General features: G+C 45.1%; 1 protein-coding gene across 1 annotated transcript in view; it reads left to right on the forward strand.

Annotated features, from left to right (window-relative positions):
• Positions 1-19,523, forward strand: part of Myo1f (myosin IF) — a 49,287-nt gene that overhangs the window by 6,464 nt on the left and 23,300 nt on the right. Inside the window, exons 2-10 of the mRNA XM_021217621.1 lie at positions 12,554-12,691; positions 13,124-13,213; positions 13,297-13,391; positions 14,709-14,796; positions 14,876-14,965; positions 16,574-16,705; positions 16,866-17,000; positions 18,201-18,333; positions 18,483-18,679. Coding sequence (XP_021073280.1) covers positions 12,554-12,691; positions 13,124-13,213; positions 13,297-13,391; positions 14,709-14,796; positions 14,876-14,965; positions 16,574-16,705; positions 16,866-17,000; positions 18,201-18,333; positions 18,483-18,679 — 1,098 coding nt within the window. The remainder of the gene's footprint in view (positions 1-12,553; positions 12,692-13,123; positions 13,214-13,296; positions 13,392-14,708; positions 14,797-14,875; positions 14,966-16,573; positions 16,706-16,865; positions 17,001-18,200; positions 18,334-18,482; positions 18,680-19,523) is intronic.

The raw sequence follows: 19,523 nt of genomic DNA on the forward strand, positions 1-19,523 counted from the left end.
TCAGTGGGTAAGAGCACCCGACTGCTCTTCCAAAGGTCCAGAGTTCAAATCCCAGCAACCACATGGTGGCTCATAACCATCTGTAACAAGATCTGACTCCCTCTTCTGGAGTGTCTGAAGAAAGCTACAGTGTATTTACATATAATAAATAAATAAATCTTTTTTTTTAAAAAAGAAAACCATATGGTATTTTAAAAAAATAATGAACAATCAAAGGACCCACAACTGATTGGACAAGCTAGGAGGGGATCAGAGAGTATCAGCTTTGGGCATGGGAGCCACTAGGCTTCTCCAAAAGACTAAGACCTGAGTCACTCCAACTCTAGCCTCAGTGTGGAGAATTTAAGGAGGTATAAGAGACCCCAGCTACCTTTAGAAAGGCAAAGGTCCCTACCTGTTGGCCTCCAGCTAAGCCAAAAGGAAATAAGCCCACTGATCCCGTCAGATACAAACCCTAACCCCAGCCCTATGGAGGGAGAGTGAGACACTCAGGGCTTTGGGAGGTTAGAATATTGTTTGCACAGTTCAGAGGTGCAGGGTGCAGTGTAACAACACCCTGGCTGGTGGAATATAGGCTCAGGGTTCTAGGGCCACCCCTTGAGAGCCAAGGGAAGAGCCCACAGCCCAGGCTAGTGGTAGCTACAGCATCAAGTTCACATCTCCACAGATCTCAAGACCCTGGTGAGAAAGGAAGTGGCTATTCTATTTCTCTCTAGTCTGAAGCTCTTGCTCATCACCACCCAATCCTCAGAGAGCTTTGTTACAAGACTTTGAATCCCAGCCTTTGATCCCACAAGCCAGGTTCAGCCACTAGTCCTCCATAAGTCAATTAAAATAGTCAAATTAAGAGCAAAAAGAAAGAAAGATTCATTCAATGAAGCCACATTGGGAAGAGAGATAAGGAAATACAGTGACACTCTTAGACACACCGAGTTCATCTTCATGGCCCTGAAATTAGGTTAAGTTTACTTAGAGGCCAGAGTTAGGCTTATCTATATACTTCCTAGTGAAGGTGTGGTTCTGCCCACCACTGACCCAGCAATGTCTCCTCTGTAAGGTGGTTTAACAAGTCAGGCTCCTCTGACTGGCCCTAGCTTTAAGCTTTCTCTTCTCCCTGCATGATATACCTGGGAGAAATTCTAGTTTCTTTGGATTTTAATAGTCTCATAGCCAAAGTGAGGCACACAAGTGTCTTTGTAGAATATATTCACCCAGCCAACCTAGTTACAATGAATGTATCTGGGGTGAATTCGAAAGCTCCATCATTTGGCTCTTCCTCTCACTTTGGACCCCTAGGGGCTGGCCAAGTTCAAAGCAGACACCCATAGTGATAATGGGGATATTAGTATTTTCTTATGATAACCTCTGCATTGTTGAATCTGTGCAGCTGATTCCATGAGGTCTACTGCACTTGGAGTTCTTATATTTTCAATGAGGAAACTGAGGCAGGGGAGGCCTAGTAAGCTGCTAGATAAACAAAAAGTGGAAGAAGATTTTGGCTTAATCTTTTCAAGAGGCCACTTCTCTTAGTAGACATCTTGACTGTGGCTTCCCCTTCCTTTTTGTAGAAAATGAAAGCTCAGCTAGGGTTTCCGGTGAGTTAAACAGCCTCTGAGCATCCTCCCAGCCTCGTTTGAAGCTGGGCTCTCCACTCCAAAGAATCTAAGATCCTGGAGTTTTACCACTACCACAAGGCCATCTTGGCTCTTAGGGTCAAGTTGCAAGTTTAGCTTTGGATGATATACCCACTTAGCCTTTACACCCTCCAACATGGCCTCTCTTTGAGTCACTATCTTCATCGACCATTCAGTTTCAAGAGTGGAAATCAGGAAGTGTGTTCACTGCACTACAAAGCTTGCAAGCCTGAGCCTTACAAGAGCTACCACCTTGACCACAAACAGCCCCTCCCTTTAATAGCACGAATAAGGTATTGTCTTCTTTCACCCACCTTCAACCCTACTCCACCCCATCCCCAAGTTGTAGACAGAGCTGACTAAATAGATAGAGGAAGAATCTGCCTTCCACTTCTCACCATAGCCACCTACAGCCCCACAGTGTCTTTCACAAGAGACAGCAGATTGAGTCATATTTAGCTGTGGTCAACTGAGACCACAAACTTATTTGTTGTAACTGCCCCCACCCACAGTTCAAGGAAGGAACTTAGGAACACATAGTTTCAACTTGAACCAGGGAGACAAAGGAGTATTTTTTAGAGGGGGACAAGAGATTGTCTTAACCCCAGGGTACTTCATCCATTCACTTATTTGATTATTAAGCTAAGTTTTAAAGATTCATTTTTATTTTATGTGTGTTTTGTCTGCATGTATGTCTATGTACCATGTGCATGCAGGGCTCTAGGAGGCTAAAAGAGGACATCAGATTCCCTGGAACTTCAGTTACAGTCAGTTGTGAGCCATCGGGTAGGTGCTGGGAACCAAACCAGGTCTTTTGCAAGAGCGGTCAATGCTCTTAACTGCTGAGCACTGGCTGCACCAACATATCCCCATAGCTAGTTTGAGACAAGGTCTCATGTAGGCTAGTATCCAATTGAGTGCATTCTTGAACTCCTGGATTTTCTTGCCTCCACCCACTGAAAAATGAGATCACCCAAGATGTATACCACTACACCCAGTATATGTTGTGCTGGAGATAGAATCCAGGGCTTCATGCAAGCTGGATAAACACTCTGCTAACAAAGCAACATCCCCCAAATCCTTCCTCCACCTCACAAGCAGCAAAGGGTACACATGGGGAAACACTGATGACTTTATGACACCGAAGAGCTCAGAGCAACTGGAGGAGCTTGGATGCTGAAGGCAGAACAGACAGTGAGTGAATGTCAGGAGATTAAAGACACAGAAGCCACTGAGCAACCTGAGGGAAGAGGAGGAAAAAAACAGAAAGAGGAACCCAGCTTTAAAGACTGGAAGGGGCAATCCTCTGACCTTGAGGCACCATAGTATTCTCTTTTGATAAATGGACCTAATAATAGTACCAGTACCACCCTCTGTGTGTTGAAAGGAAGCTGAAGTAACCCACTTAAAAATTCTGGTCACAAGACTAGAGAAATGGCTCAGCAGTAAACAACACTGATGTTCTATAATGAGAATAAAAGTTAAGGGCTCAGCATCCACATCCTGTTTATTACCTCCAGGTCCTAAAGATCCAAACTACTAATACCCTCTTCTGGCTTTAGCATGCACACAGGTGCCAGTACCCACACCCCACACAGACACACACTTACACACACACATTTGTATATACATACATACATACATACATACATACATACATACATACATACATACATAATTTTTAAGCTTAGTCATGTAGATCATGACTTAGTCATAGTGTGTAGGTCAGTTAGTAGAGAGCTTACCTAGTATGCATGAAGTCCTGGGTTTGATCCCTAGCACTCCACAAACCCCAAGTAATGGATGTGATGGTGCACATATGTCCTCTCACACTGGGGAGGCAAGGCAATGGATCAGACTCTCAAAGTCATCCTTGGCTACATAACAGATTTGAGACTGGCCTGGACTATATGACTTTGCCTCATCACCCTTTACCAGGGGATTATAGATATTACAATCCTTGCCCCCAAGGCCTACCCTGGTGGGTTCTATGCTTGCCTTTACATATGTGTGTATGTAATATATATATATATATATATATATATATATATATATATATATATATATATATATATATATATATATATTCTTTCTATACTAGTCTTTGCTGACCTAGAACTCACTATGTAGTCGAGGCTATCCTTCAACAGTGATCCATTTGCCTCTGCCTTCGGAGTGCTAGGATTAAGTGCATGGTAGCGCCCTTAATTTAAAAAAAAATAATGGCAAGCAGGATGGCTCAGTGGGTAAAGGCACTTTCGAGCAACCCTAGTTATTCAAGATCAATCCCTAGAACCCATAAAAGTGGATAAAGAGAAATGACTTTACAGTGTTGTCCTCTGGCCTTCACACATACACCCACTCATACTATGCACATACACATACAATAGTAATAAATAAAAATTGTAAAAAATGAAAAATACAAAACAAAAAGCTTAGTAAGGACTGGAAGTGAAACATAATGATTGAACAACTAGTATATGCAAGTCTCAGGATTCCAGTCCTGGCACTGAAAAGTTAGTCAAACATTATGGCACTCAGGATTTTGAAGCAGAAGGATCAGTAGTTCAAGACCAGCCTGGGATTCATAGCAATCCCAGGCCAGTTCTAACTTCTGAGGAAGACCTTATGCCCAAACAAGAAGTTTATCCTGTGCAACAACAATATGAACTAACCAGTACCCCCTGAGCTCGAGTCTCTAGCTGCATATGTAGCAGAAGATGGCCTNNTCGGCCATCNTTGGGAAGAGAGGCCCCTTGGTCTTGTAAACTTTATATGACCCAGCACAGGGGAAGGCCAGGGCCAAGTAGTGGGAGTGGGTGGGTAGGGGAGCGGGGCAGGGGTGGGGTATAGGGAACTTTTGGGATAGCATTTGAAATGTAAATAAAGAAAATAATAATAATAATAAAAAAATAAAACTGAAAAAAAAGAGAAGTTCATCCTATGCAGTAAATGAATGTTAGGAAGCTAGCCATGGCTGCTATTGCTGTTTACTGTGGTCACCAAACAAGTGCCCTTCCTTGGCACTCTACAGACCTATGGTACACTTCCTGCCCCATCAGCCACTTACACAACCTGCCTGTCCATACCCCAGCTGTTCTTCATACTTCAAATATTAACTGAGAGAATGGCAGATTCACCTTTTCATATCATACCAAAGTCATGAATGACTCCACCCTAATTTCCATGGTCTGTCCTCACCAACACTGTCTGGTCTTCCTATCTTGCAAACAGGAAGCACCCACTGCTATTATCCGACCTCCCTCCCCAGCCTCTGCCCTTCCTCTTCTCAGCCAGACTGGCTAAAGGTGAGTTCTCACAGTCCATCTACACTTCCCACTATGATTTCAGACCAGGATCTTGCCAAAAACGTCCCTGGGATCATTCTCAGAGTGCAGTCAATTTTCAGGAGCTCAGATGGCTTGCAGCTCCCAACATAGCTTCATCTGACCTAGATACTTCTGACTTCCCAGGCAGCTCTTCTCCGAGTATATGTCACCTTTAACAGCTGCACACTGTTGCATTCCATGAACTTCTCCCTTCGCTATCTCCTTCGTGTAGAGAGAGAGATCTTGTTGCATCATACCCAGTACTTTTTTTTTTTTTTTTTTTTTTGCAATTTACCAGGTAAGAACCCAGGTCCTGTGCATGTAAAGGCAAGTATAGAACCTACCAGGGTGGGCCATGGGGCAATGAACCCCCTTATAGTCCTCTAGTAAAGGGTGATATAGCTCAGGAGGAAACCCTCACCTAGACTTCCCCAGTGAGGGAGGGACTGGGGAATGGCTCAGGAGTAGAGTCCCTGACTAGAATCCACCAGTGACAGACTGGGGCATGGCTCAGGGGTGGAACTCCTGCCTAAAATCTCCCAGTAAGGTGCTGGGGTGCAGGTCAGGGGTGGAGCCTGTGCCTACAATTCACCAGAGAGAGGCTGGGAGTGGGATGCAGGAGTGAAGCCACACCTAGAAATGTCAAGTGAGAGGCTGGGGTTGGCTCAGGAGTAGAATGCCTGCTTAGCATTCAGGTGTGAGGCCCTGGGTTCTATCCTGTGTTTCAACAAGAATGAAAGAAAGAAAAAAGAAAAGTATGGAAGAAAGGAAAATGGATTCATGTAATTCCCTGCAATGCAGTGGGCAAAGTTACAGGTACTAAAACATGTATCTGCAAATCTGAAAGTGGTCACACTAGTGGTCTCAAAATGCAGTGAAGCCACCATATGTGCCCACCTGTGAAAGGGCTCAGATGAGAGCTCAAGAGGAACCCTGAGAAGGATTATTGAGAGTAGGGTTTTTGTGAAAAGTTATTAACACCATGGACAGACAGACTGAATTGCAAAAATTTATAGGCCAAGCTCTAAGGAGAGTTCAGGCACCAGCACCAGAGAGGGACAACGTGGCAGGGACTCTGAAGAGAGTAAATCAGGGTCCTGTGGCACAAGTAGGAGTCTCAGCCATCCCTTTCTGAGGATGGAGATTTTGCAACACAAGACTACAGCCAGGTGCTCTGACTTCCAAGCAGGCTCCAGAGTTATGGAATTACAGGCATGTATCACTGCACCCAGCTCTAACTTGAGTATCAATAAAATACACAGGTGAAAAATTCCACACCTGACCTCATGTGGCAGTCCTAGAGAAACTCAGGTACACTAAATAGGATATATAGAATGACCTTCAGAGCTTTGTCAAATACCCTACTACTGAGCAAGCACCCCCTCTGTTGCAAAGTCTCATGAACAGTGATGGCAGCACCCACTGGAACTGGGAGGTTTCACTGCTGACTGCTAAAGGTTGTGCTTGCTCTCCAGGTATCTTGTATGGTCTCCAGTTGCACACCACAATGAATAAATGTCTACCCTAGGTATAAAGCAATTAAGTAACTAAAATGACTGTCTTAGTCAGGGTTTCTATTCATGACCAAGAAGCAAGTTGGGGAAGAAAGGGTTTATTCAGCTTATACTCCCACATTGCTGTTCATCACCAAAGGAAGTCAGGACTAGAACTCAAGCAAGTCAGGAAGCAAGAGCTGATGCAGAGGCCATGGAGGGATCTTACTTACAGGCTTGCTTTCCCCACCTTGCTCAGCCTGCTCTCTTATAGAACCCAAGAAAATCAGCCCAGGGATGGCACCACCCACAATTGGCCCTCCCTCCCCTCAATCACTAATTTGAGAAAATGCCTTATAGCTGAATCTCATGGAGGCATTTCCTCTCCTGAAGCTCCTTTCTCTGTGATAACTCAAGCTTGTGTCAAGTTGACACATAAAACCAGCCAGTACAATGACCTTCCTGCTATGTATAGCTATGAAGGAAACATCAGTGAATTTCCTGTTAAAACTTGAGTCCTAGTCCCAAAATATCTCATGATATATGTGCAAATATTCCAAAGTAAGATATCCTTTGAGACAGGGTCTCATTTGTCCCTTGCTAACCTCCAGTTTAGTCTGTTATAGCTGAGGATGAACGTTAACTAATTCTCCTGCCTCTGTCTCTTGAGTGTTGGAAGGAGAGGTATACACCAACAATGTCAGGTGTTATGCAGTGCTGGGGATGGAGCCCAGAGCTTTGTGCATGCTAGGCAACTGCTCTACTAAATGAAATCGCATTGAGGGGAGGGTGGTAAAGATGTGTATATTTATTTTGTCTGTGTGAATATGTGTAGGTGTGCACACACAGAAACCTCTATACATGCTTGCACTAGATTACAAGAGGGCGGCAAGGTCCTCCTCCATCACGCTTCATTCACTCTTCTGAGGCAGAGCCTCTTCCTGAACCTCTTGCTAGGCTGAAGGCCCCAAACTCCAGCAGTCCTTCTGTCTCCAAACAGTCTTGCACCCACAGCTAGAGGTACAGTCATTTTCCAGAGATGCCCAGTTTATTACACAGTAAATCTAACTCTCATGATTTTGGAGCAAGTGCTCTTACCTTCCAACCCATCTCTTTAGCTTTTTTAAAAATTTTGTCTTGTTTTGTTTGAGACAGAGTCTCATCCTGCAGCCCAGGCAGTCCTCAAGCCCCTGGCAATATTACCTTAGTCTCCCAAGCACGAGGAGCCACCATTCTTGGGTTTCAAAATGGGTTTGCTGCTTGGTGTTTCTTGGTAGTGGTAGTGGGTTTTGAGGGTTTTTTTTTTTTTAACATTGGTTTGGTTTGGTTGATTTTGGTTTCGGTTTTGGTTTTGCTCATTGGTTGATTGGTTTGTTGTTTAAAATTAAGAAACTCGCCAGGCAGTGGTGGCGCACGCCTTTAATCCCAGCACTTGGGAGGCAGAGGCAGGTGGATTTCTGAGTTCGAGGCCAGCCTGGTCAACAAAGTGAGTTCCAGGACAGCCAGAGCTATACAGAGAAACCCTGTCTCAAAAATCTAAAAATAAATAAACAAACAAACAAACAAATAAATAAATAAATAAATAAATAAATAAAAATAAGAAACTTGAAGCACTTCAGATTCCTAACATTTTGATTAAAGATACATAACTGGTATTGATTTTCTCTTTACACATAAAATATTTTTGTTGAACCACAAGTGGTGACAATGATGCTAATTCTTAACTCAGAAGTAGAGTTAGGAGATCTCTGTGAGTTAGAAGAATCCTTGTCTACATAGTGAGTCAGTCTCCCCTCTCCCAGCTTTTTCATTGTATGCAGGCGCCCACCCACTAAAAATGTCAGCTACATCCCCATCTCTAAGACAACCAGAAATAATCACACAGGCTGTGGATGTAGCTCAGTACTACACCACTTGCCTCACATGCACAAGGCTCTGTGTTCCAAACTCTGCTTCCCCAACGTGCCACTAGGGAAACCATGCTCTGGTTCAGGACACCTGAAGGTGTTAATCCCTATTTACCTGTATGTCCCAGCCTTTCCCCCTGGGCACACAGTCACCCTTTGTACACAGAGAATCCCCAGACCTTCAGACTTGAAAGTGTCTCTTTTTCAGTCCAGTGTCCATACATGCCCACCTCTCTTATCATAGCCTATCTTCTGTATTAGTTACTCTTCTATTGCTGTGATAAGACACCGTGAGCAAGGCAAGCTGTAGAAGGAGGTGGTCTGTGAAGGTCTGAATAAGCATGGTGCCAACAGCTCTTGTGTTTGAGTATGTTAGTTCGAGATGTTAGTCTCAGCTGATGGCACGGATTGGGCAGTTTGAGAGGTGTGGCCAGCTTGGAGGAGTATGTCACTGGGGGGGGGGGCAGGCTTTGAGGTTTCAAAACTTGTACCATTCCCAGTGTGCCCTCTCTGCCTACTAATAGGATATAAGCTTTCACCTATTCCTGCCACCATGACTTTGCTCTGCCACACTGGACTCTACCACTCTGGAACTGTAAGTGGAATTTCACTTTCTTTGTAAAGACTTGATCACAGTGTTTTGTTACAGCAATAGAAAAGTAACTAAATAGGTTTATTTGGGGCTTATGGCTCCAGAGGGATAAGAGCCCATCACCATCAGAGTGGGGAATCATAGGAGCAGGAAGGCATGGTAACTGGACTTAGAACATGAGAACTCACAACTCAAACATCAAGAAGGAAGCAGGGAGACCTAACTGGAAATGGCATGAGTCTGTGAACTCTCAAAGCCTTCCCCTAGTAATGTACTTCCTGCATAAAGGCATCTGCCAAACTGCCCAAACAGTGCTACCACCATTAAGTAGTGACCAGATTCTGGGGACCAAAGTGTTCAAAAGACTGCGACTGTTGGGAACACCTCATTCAAACCGCCATGCCTCCTTTGCCTCCCCATCCCTGTATGTCCTTCTTTCACTTGCTTTTTCTTCACTGTGACAAAGTACCAGACACAGACAGTAGGGGAAGATTGATTCCTGGTTTCATCAGGATCCATTACTTTGGACCTGAGGAAAATCAGCATATCATAGCACTGGGAGCTTGCGGTAGAGGCAAGGAAGGAGAGATTGGGAGACAGGAAAGGAGCTTGTAAAGTGCTTGCTGAGCATGCACAAAACCCTGGGTCACATCCCCAGCACTGCATATACCACATATGGTTGTACACTCTTGTTGTGCCAACACTTGACAAAAAAGGCAGAAAGTTGAAGCTCAAAACCATCCTTTGCTTCATAGTGAGATTCAGGCCAAACTAGTCTACAAGGTGTGAGGGCTTATTGGAAGGAAGGAAGGAAAGAAGGAACGAAGAAAGGGAGGGAGGGAGGGAGGGAGGGAGGGAGGAACAAAGGAAGGAAGGAAGGAAGGAAGGAAGGAAGGAAGGAAGGAAGGAAGGAAGGAAGGAAAGAGGGACTGAAGGAACCAGTGGACGTAAGTGTAGACAGGACCACATTCCATAGGGATGTATGTCAAAGCAAAGAATTCACTATAGTTTATACATATATATGCAATTTTAGTCACATTGATTGATTGATTGATTGATTGATTGATTGATTGAGAGAATGTGTGCATGATATTGTACACATGCAGAGCACAGAGAACCAGGAGTTGGTTCTCTCTTTCACATTGTGTGGGTTCCAAGAGTTGAATTCAGGTCATCAGTCTCAGCAGCAAACACCTTTACCCACTAAGCGATACTGTCGGCTCTTTTTAGAGACAGAATTTCACTATATATCCCCAGCTGGACTGAAACTCACTATGTAGGTCAAGTAGCCTCAAACTCATAGAAGTCCTCCCAACTCTAACTTCCTAAGTGCTGGGATTACAGGCATGTCATATGAGGAAAGATATAGCTCAGGTAGAAGAGTTCTTGCCTGCATGCTCAAAATCCTTGGTTTGATCTCCAGCTCTTCATAAACTAGACCTGGTGGCACACTGAGGATGTCTCGGGCAAAGAAGTGAATTGTGAAGAGATGAGAAGGAAAACTTGGTTCAGATTGACTTCATCAACTTGAATCAAGACTTCTAGCTGGGCAGTCATGGGGCACACCTTTGATTGCAGCACTCCAGAGGCAGAGGCAGAGGCAGATGGATCTCTATGAGTTTGAAGCCAGCCTGGGCTATAGAGATAGTTTGGGGACCCCCAAAGCTACACAAAGAAACAGTCTTGAAAAACTAAAACAAAAACAGAGACTTCTAAAGAGTATAATGGGGCTGGTGAGATGGCTCAGCGATTAAGAACACTAACTGCTCTTCTGAAGGTCCTGAGTTCAAATCCCAGCAACCACATGGTGGCTCACAACCATCTGTAATGAGATCTGACTCCCTCTTCTGGAGTGTCTGAAGATGGCTACAGTATACAGTATATAGTGGTTCATTGTCAGCATATTTAAAGCACAGTACAATTTGGGGGAAAGTTTGTTGCTTTAATACAATTCCAGTAACAAAGACATTGAAACTTGACTCAGGGTATGTGCTATTTCTTTCAAAAAGATGGGTTCTAGAGATAGGATACCTGTGCTAGCTTAAGGGCCTGGGGAAGTCTCTGGCCTGATCTCCGTTACACAGATAGCACAGATGTCATTTGGGCGATTAGCCACCTCTGTTCCTGGTTATGGGAGCTTGGGAGAGCCCTTGGCTGAAAAGGTCATTGAGATTACTAGCCACCTCCAGTCCTGGTTGTAGGATGGTCTGGCCTAACACAAATCACCAGGCTGTTAATCACTACCAATTCCCTGCTTTCTGGGTGGAAGAATGGGTATTTCATCTTTCCCACTGGAATGATAATCCTGTGTGTTTAACATTCCTGGTCTCCCTGGACATCTGTGGGCAGAAGGACCTTTGTGCTATGCTCCCAATGGCACAAACCTGAACAAAGAGATAGGATCAGATCAGTCATATGAGGGAGTTACCTTTGCATCACTGTGACATTCCCTCCTAACAGAAACAATGCAAATGTAGAGAGGCTTATTTTGGAGCACAGCTTCAGGGAGATTTCATTGGTGGGGGAGCCATGGCAATAGGATGGCACCATCCTCTGTGGCTGGAAGGTACAAGGTGAAGGTATGGTTGGAAAGATGAACCAAAAGAGAAGTTTCAGTAATGCATGTTGCTCTGGTCAGGAAGCCAATAGGGCCTTATTGACCTCCATGGAGTTCCCAGCAGAGGAGGAAGAAACAGGTTTCTTTTTTTGTTTCTGTGATAAAATATCCCGACAAAAACAACTTTAAAGGACAAAGAGTTTCTTTGGTGCACAGTTCCAGGTTACAGTCCATCATTGTTGGGAATTCGAGGCAGGGAATTGAAGCAGCTAGTTAGATCATATCCACAGTCAAGAGCAGAGAGAGAGCCCAATGTGGTAAGACACACCTTTAATCACAATACTTGGGAGGCAGAAGCAGGCTAATCACTGTTGAGTTAGAGGCTAGCCTGGTCTACGTAGTGAGAGCCAGGCTAGTCAGGGCTACCTAGTGAGGTAAGAGGGATATGAGGTGTGGGATGGAGACAGACACTGACTAATACCCATGCTTACTTGTGCCCAACACTCTCTCTACAAGGACTGGTGTAATGCTAGCCTAGAGTTCCCCAGTAAAGGGCTGGCATATGGCTGGGGACAATGAACACATCTTCCCACTTTAATTAAGGTGATCAAGACAGTTTCCCACCGACATGCGACAGACCAAGTTGACCTAGAGAGCCAATCACTGAGACTCTTTCCAGGTGACTCTAAATCATGTCAAGTTGACAAAACTAGCTATTACTGCCAAACAGTGGTGGCCATGTCTTTAACCCCAGCACTCAGGAGGATTTCTGAATTCGAGGCCAGATTGGTCTACAGAGTGAGTTCCAGGACAGCCAAAGATATACAGAGAAACCCTGTCTCAAAAAAAAAAAAAAAAAAAAAAAACAAAAACAAACAAACAAACAAACAAAACAAAACAAAACCCTAAACAACCAAAAATCCTAGCCATTACTGGGGTATCTGAGAAAGAGTGATTCAGAAGCTGGGACTGGAGGTAATCCAGACGCCCAGCCACGCTCCCCTTCAAGGACTCATCCCCATCCCACCACCCCATCCCCAGGGCAGCAAGGAGCGCTTCCACTGGCAGAGTCACAATGTGAAGCAGAGTGGTGTGGATGACATGGTGCTGCTGCCCCAGATCACTGAGGACGCCATTGTGAGCAACCTCCGAAAACGCTTCATGGATGACTACATTTTCGTATCCCAAGTAGTGCAGGGGCACAGGGGGATGACTGGGCAATAATAGTGAGGATGAAGTACCGGGGCAGGGAAGGATGCCAAAGGAATGGCAGTACAGAGGGGCCACTGAAAGCCCAGCCCCGGGTTAGAGGGGAAGATGAATAAATGGAGGAAGAAGGACAGGCAGATTGAAGGATACTCAAGTAACAATAGTGCTGTGGCTTGAGATGCTGTGGCTGCTACAGTATCCTTGCCTTGGGAGAGCTAAACCACTACACTACCTGTTCTCCTATTTCTGGGTCCAGCTATCATTTCGTAAGAGACACAAAGTACATTCAGGCACCTCATCTCTCTCTCCAAGCAAAGGGTGGTCTTGTCGGGATAGAGAAAGGGGTAAGAAGAGTTTGAAAAGCAAAACAAGATACTGTATGGTTCTTAACCACCTCTTAAGACATATATTGGTTCAGTGCTAATCTCTGTAAACCCCTTCAAGCAGATGCCCTACTTCACTGACAGAGAAATTGACCTCTATCAGGGTGCGGTGAGTCCAGGGTTGGATGGGTGGAAGTATACCTACCCCGAAAGCCCCAAAGCTCTGGGCTGAGTCCTGACCTCCCACACCAGGCTCAATATGAGAACCCCCCGCACATCTATGCCCTCACCGACAACATGTACCGGAATATGCTGATCGACTGTGAGAACCAGTGTGTCATTATCAGGTACAGCCGGGTGAGGGATTCTGGAACATTCTATCTAGGCATGTCCTCAAACATGACCACCGAGGGTGGTTTGTCATGAACTTGTAACCATGCAGTGCCATCCCTCTGTCCCTAGCATTGGGGAGACTGAGATAGACATGCTACTGGGGCTTGATGGCCACAACCCTACCTAGCTCCAGATTCAGTGGCAAACCCTGTGTCAAAGGAATAAGGCAGAGAGTGGTGGAGCAGCGCACACCACATGGCCTCCTCCAACCTCCGCATACAGGCACATGTGTACATACACACATATACATGCACGACCAACACATATGCCACCCTCATAACATGTACACACATGTAAAATAAATGTGAGGATATGACATTTTACATTATATTTTTTATTATTTTGTGGATGTATGTGGGTGCGTGCATGCATGCCAACATATGCATGTATGTAGCAGTCCAAAGACAATTTCCAAGAGTCAGTTTTCTCCTCCCACCATCTCAAGAATTGAACTCATGTCTTCAGGCTTGGCAACAGGTACTAAGCCATCTTCCCAGCCAAGGGACTTTAAAATTACATCTGCTTACTTATTTATATGTATGGGGTGCCACGTGCCACAGTACAAGTGTGAAGGTCAGAGGACAACTTTAGGAATCAGGTCTCTGCTTCCACCAACTCAGCTTGGCAGCAAGCCCCTCTCCCCACTGAGCCAACCCACTGAGCCACCTCACTAGCCCCTCTCCCCACTGAGCCACCTCACTAGCNGCCCCTCTCCCCACTGAGCCACCTCACTAGCCCCTCTCCCCACTGAGCCACCTCACTAGCCCCTCTCCCCACTGAGCCACCTCACTAGCCCCTCTACCCACTGAGCCACCTCACTAGCACCTCCTTTTTGAGAGGGAGAAGGCATTTTTTTATTTTAAAAAATTTACTGTTTTAATTTTTAGTGTGTACATGTTTTGCCTACATGCATATCAGAGCACTATATCCATGCCTGGTGCTCTCAGAGACTAGAAGAGGATGTTAAATCACTTGTAACCGGAATTACAGGTGGTTATTACCATCATGTAGGTATAAGGAAGCAAACCCTTGCAGGTCTTCTGCCAGGGCTAACAAGTTCTCTTAGTCACTCAGCCATCTCTCCATCCCCCAAGGCAGGGGATTAGCTTTTCAATCTTTCTTGATCACTTTTGACTCTCTGGAACCTAGAGTAGGGGCTGGTGCTTAGTAAACGAATAAATAAATGCATGAATTAATGAATAACTAGGCATTAGACAAGGTCTTTTCAATATTACTGCCCACTAACCATTCCTTTCCCCCACCCCCTCTAGTGGGGAGAGCGGAGCTGGGAAGACAGTGGCTGCTAAATACATCATGGGCTACATCTCCAAGGTGTCTGGTGGGGGAGACAAGGTCCAGGTAAGACAAGAATGGAAGGAGATGTGGGTTACACCCATCTGACCCAGACTGATCTCTTTCTACCTGACTCTACCCCTAGCACGTCAAAGACATAATTCTACAGTCAAACCCACTGCTTGAGGCTTTCGGCAATGCCAAGACTGTGCGCAACAACAATTCCAGCCGCTTTGTGAGTCACTATAACCTCAAATAAGCACTTGGCTCTACACACACACACACACACACACACACACACACACACACACACACACACACAGGTGCACATCCATACAAACAAGTATATACACATGCACAAACATACATGCACACACACACACTTGTATGGCAAGTAGTTCACACATTGAATCATCTCCCTAGCCTCCATGTTTCTTTTTGTGTGTGGGTGCATGCATGTGTGGATGCACACTTAATGTGTGCCCATGAACATTTACATGCAAGTATGTGGGTGCCAAAGGTCGATGTTGGGTGTCTTCCTCAATAGCTCATCACCTTACTATTTTTTTGTTTTATTAGTATTTATTTTGTAAGTATAAATGTTTAAATGTATGTCTGAGTACCATGTGAGTTCATGGTATGCTTGAAGACCAGAAGATGGCGTTAGAACCCTAGAACTAGAGTAACAGATGGTTGTGGACAGACGTGGGGGTGCTGTGCATAGAACCCAGTAATCTGAAGGAGCAGTGCTGTTTACTCCTGAACTATAGATACAGCCCTTCTGTTCTATTTTCTGTTTACTCCTGAACTATAGATACAGCCCTTCTGTTCTATTTTTTGAGACAAGATCTCTCACTGAATCTGGAGCCACTCAGGAGAGATCTAAATTTAATCCTCAGCATCCCTGTAAAAGCTGGATATGATAGTACACACCTGTGACACTAAGATCTACAGACAGAAGGAGCCAGAGAAACACTTTGGCCATTCAGTCTAGCCAATCAGTAAGCTCTGGATTCATTGAGAGATCTTGTCTCAAGAAGTAAAGTAGAGGGATTGGAGTAAAGGCTCAGCATTTAAGAGTGTGAGGAGGACCTGAGTTCAGATTCCCAGCATGTGAGAAGTAAAGGCAGGAGATTCTTGGAGCAAAGTGGTTAGCTAAAATGAATCAATCATTAAGCTTTGGATTCAAGAGTTCTTTCCTTGATATGTATGGCGAGAGCAGTTGAGGAAGACACATAGTGTTAACCTCTGGTCTCCACACCCACACATATTCACATTCACCTACACAAGCGTGCACCTTTTCATTCACACACCCGTGGATACACACACAAAAGAGACATAGAAATTTCTGAAATGTGTTGGGGGACGTGAGGTGAACACAAAGGTAAGTGCAATTAGCAGGAGCTTAGAGCATCACAGGAGATGAATATGTTAAGGATTGTGGCCCCATATAGTCTGTGAAATCTAGAGAAAAGACTGGTGAAAAGAGCAAGCTTAGTCAATATGTAAGTGGATGGTCGGCGAGATGGCTCAGCGGGTGCTTGCCAACAAGCCTGAGGACCTAAGTTCAATCCTCAGGACTTACATAATAAAGAACTAACTCCCACAAGTTGCTTTAGATGACTACATGTTCACCATAGCACAGGACACATACATACATGCATACATGCGTACATACATACATACACAAATATAATTTAAAAGTAAGTGAGTGGAGGCAAGAGAAAGACAAGCCCAGATCATAAGAGAAAGTGGTGGGGAAGAGGTTCATGAGATTGTAACCCTTGCCCCATATATATTCCTGGGAGTCAGGGATATGCTAATGTGGTTCTCTGGAATTTAGGGCAAGTACTTTGAGATCCAGTTCAGTCGAGGTGGAGAACCAGATGGAGGCAAGATCTCCAACTTCCTGCTGGAAAAGTCTCGTGTGGTCATGCAGAATGAGAATGAGAGGAATTTCCACATCTACTACCAGGTGCATGGGGGAAGTCTAAGGGGCTGGAGGCAGAGGGAGACCATCGGGATTCCAGGAACGGAGGAAAGAGAACATGGGAAGGGCAATGTGTGGGAAGGTAAAGCAACCACAATGGTTGCACCAGGCTGGGTCAGATGCATGACTTTCTGACACCCTCCAGCTTCTGGAAGGGGCCTCCCAGGAGCAGCAGCAGAACCTAGGACTCATGACGCCAGACTACTACTACTACCTCAACCAATCAGACACCTACAAGGTGGACGGCACTGATGACCGAAGTGACTTCAGTGAGACCCTGGTAAGCACCAGACACCAGTCCAGCTCCCAGGGAACCTTTTCATGTTACAAATAAGAAAAATGAGGCACAGAAAGACTCAGGCACTTATCCAAGGGTATTCAGCAAATTGATGAAAGAGGAATATCATGGAGCCAAGGATTGGCTCAGTGGGTAAAATGCCTGCTGTAAAAACATCAAGATCTGAGTTCAATCCCCAAAGGCCACATAAAAGAGGTGGGTGTGGCAGCGCATGCTTATATCCTAGCACTGGGGCAGCAGAGACAGGCCGAAAATCCTGGGATTCCCTGCTCACCTGGTCTGATCCAATCAGTTAACTTCAGGACGAGTAAGAAATTGTGTCAAAAATAAGGCGGCGCTCTGGGGGGAAGATTCAGAAGTAAAAATGCATTTGGAGAGCAAGCCTGGTGACCTGAGCTTAGAATTCCTGACTCCACAGAGAAGCAGGAGGTGCTTCCCATGAAGAACAAGACAGTGAGACAGGAGAATATCCAGCAGCTCCTGAACCACCTAGACTAGCTGATGCAGCAGCAGAGAGTTTGTCCCCAACTAAGTGGAAAAATGAAGACAGACAACTGCAGATTGTTCTCTAACCTCCAGTCACATGGAGTGGCACACACACACACACACACACACACACATCTTTCACACGATAGAAGAATACACCCAATGTAAATCTCTGGCCTCCAAGTAAACTTGAATTCACATATACATGTGTACTCATACACATGCATACATAACAAACATATCAATGTATATACCACACACACACACATACATGCACAAGGCAAATCAGGCAGTTAAGGAGATGTGTTAGTCAGTAAAATACATGCCATGCAAGTTCAATCCTCAGCACTTATTTTAAAAATTAAAAATCCAGAGAAGATAGTACCTGCTTGTAACACCAGTACTGGGAAGGCAAAGACAAGATTACTGGGATTCACTAGCCAGGTAGCCTAGCCTACTTATCAAGTTCTAGTCCAATGAGAAAAACAAGGTAGGTGGTACCTGAGGAATGACACCCAAGGTTGACCTCTGCCTGTCATACACATACATGAACACAGATGCCTAGCACACACAGAGTAAGATCAGGCTACCAAACATCTTGTCTCCCCGAGTTCATGCCATGGGCCCAGGAATCTAATCCTGAATTCATGGTGGAGAACAAAGTTAGAAGCATAAGCTGTCCCGTCTTTCCCACAGAGCGCCATGCAAGTCATTGGGATTCCGACAAGTGTGCAGCAGCTTGTCTTGCAGCTCGTGGCAGGGATTCTGCACCTGGGGAACATCAGCTTCTGTGAAGAAGGGAATTATGCCCGTGTGGAGAGCGTAGACCGTGAGTGTGTGTGATGTCGGGAATCAGGCTCTAGTATAAGGACTGCTTCTTCCCACTTCAAATCCCAAGAGAACCTTGTTGGTATCACTGGGGAAGCTCCTATGTCCAGAGAGTCTGACCAGCTGCTTCCTTTTGCTCTGGCCTGGCAGTCTTAGCTTTCCCAGCCTACCTGCTGGGCATAGACAGTGGCCGGCTGCAAGAGAAGCTGACCAGCCGTAAGATGGACAGCAAATGGGGTGGACGCAGTGAGTCCATTGATGTGACCCTCAATGTGGAACAGGCAGCCTACACTCGTGATGCACTGGCCAAGGGACTCTATGCCCGCCTCTTCGACTTCCTGGTGGAGGTGAGTGGGACCAGTCCTGGGAAGTCTGACAGATGCCTGGTGCTTAACAAGCCCATGGAATTTGAACCCATAAGTGGGAAGATAGGCTTTATTTGTCCATCTCACCAGTTCCTGAGGAGGTGACACGCAGCTTTCAGCTTGGACAATCTACAAGTGGAGGGACTACTGAAGACCTCCCAGTCCCATCATGGCAGTGGAGATAGAGCTGGATGAGTGCATTTGAGAGCTACGATGGTTATCAAGGAGACACAGGGATAAGTATGGAGTTGGGTGGAGTGAGTTGAGGGAACATTATATGTCAGGGCCGGTGATAATCACACTACTAACAAACATAACACTTGGTGGAGCCAGATATGGTAATACACACCTGTAAGCCCAGCAGCACTCACGAGCCTGAGGCAGGAAGATTATGAGTTGAAGGCCAGTTTAAGATGCATAGAATGACCCTATGGGTTTTCATTTATTTATTTATTTATTTATTTATTTATTTATTTATTTATTATTTTGAGATAGGATCTCCAACCTGGAGTTTTCTATGTAAGTCAGGTTGCCCCCAAACACACAGACATTGGCCCACCTCTGTCTCCTGATTTCTGGGAATAAAAGTGTGTACTGTGCCTAATATAAGTAGAGTCTGGAGCAAGACCTCAGTTGATAAAGTGCTTGTTTCTCAAGCATGAGTATATGAATTCTGTCAATAGAGTCCATATTTTAATTTTTATCATGCTTATTTATTTACTTTGTGTGCGTGTGTGTATGAATGCTGCAACATGTGTGCATGTGTGCATTGTGTGCATGTGTGTATGAATGCTGCAACATGTGTGCATTATGTGCATGTGTGCAT

This window comes from Mus pahari, chromosome 18 (genome assembly GCF_900095145.1).
Source record: "Mus pahari chromosome 18, PAHARI_EIJ_v1.1, whole genome shotgun sequence".
NCBI classification, from domain to species: Eukaryota; Metazoa; Chordata; class Mammalia; order Rodentia; family Muridae; genus Mus; species Mus pahari.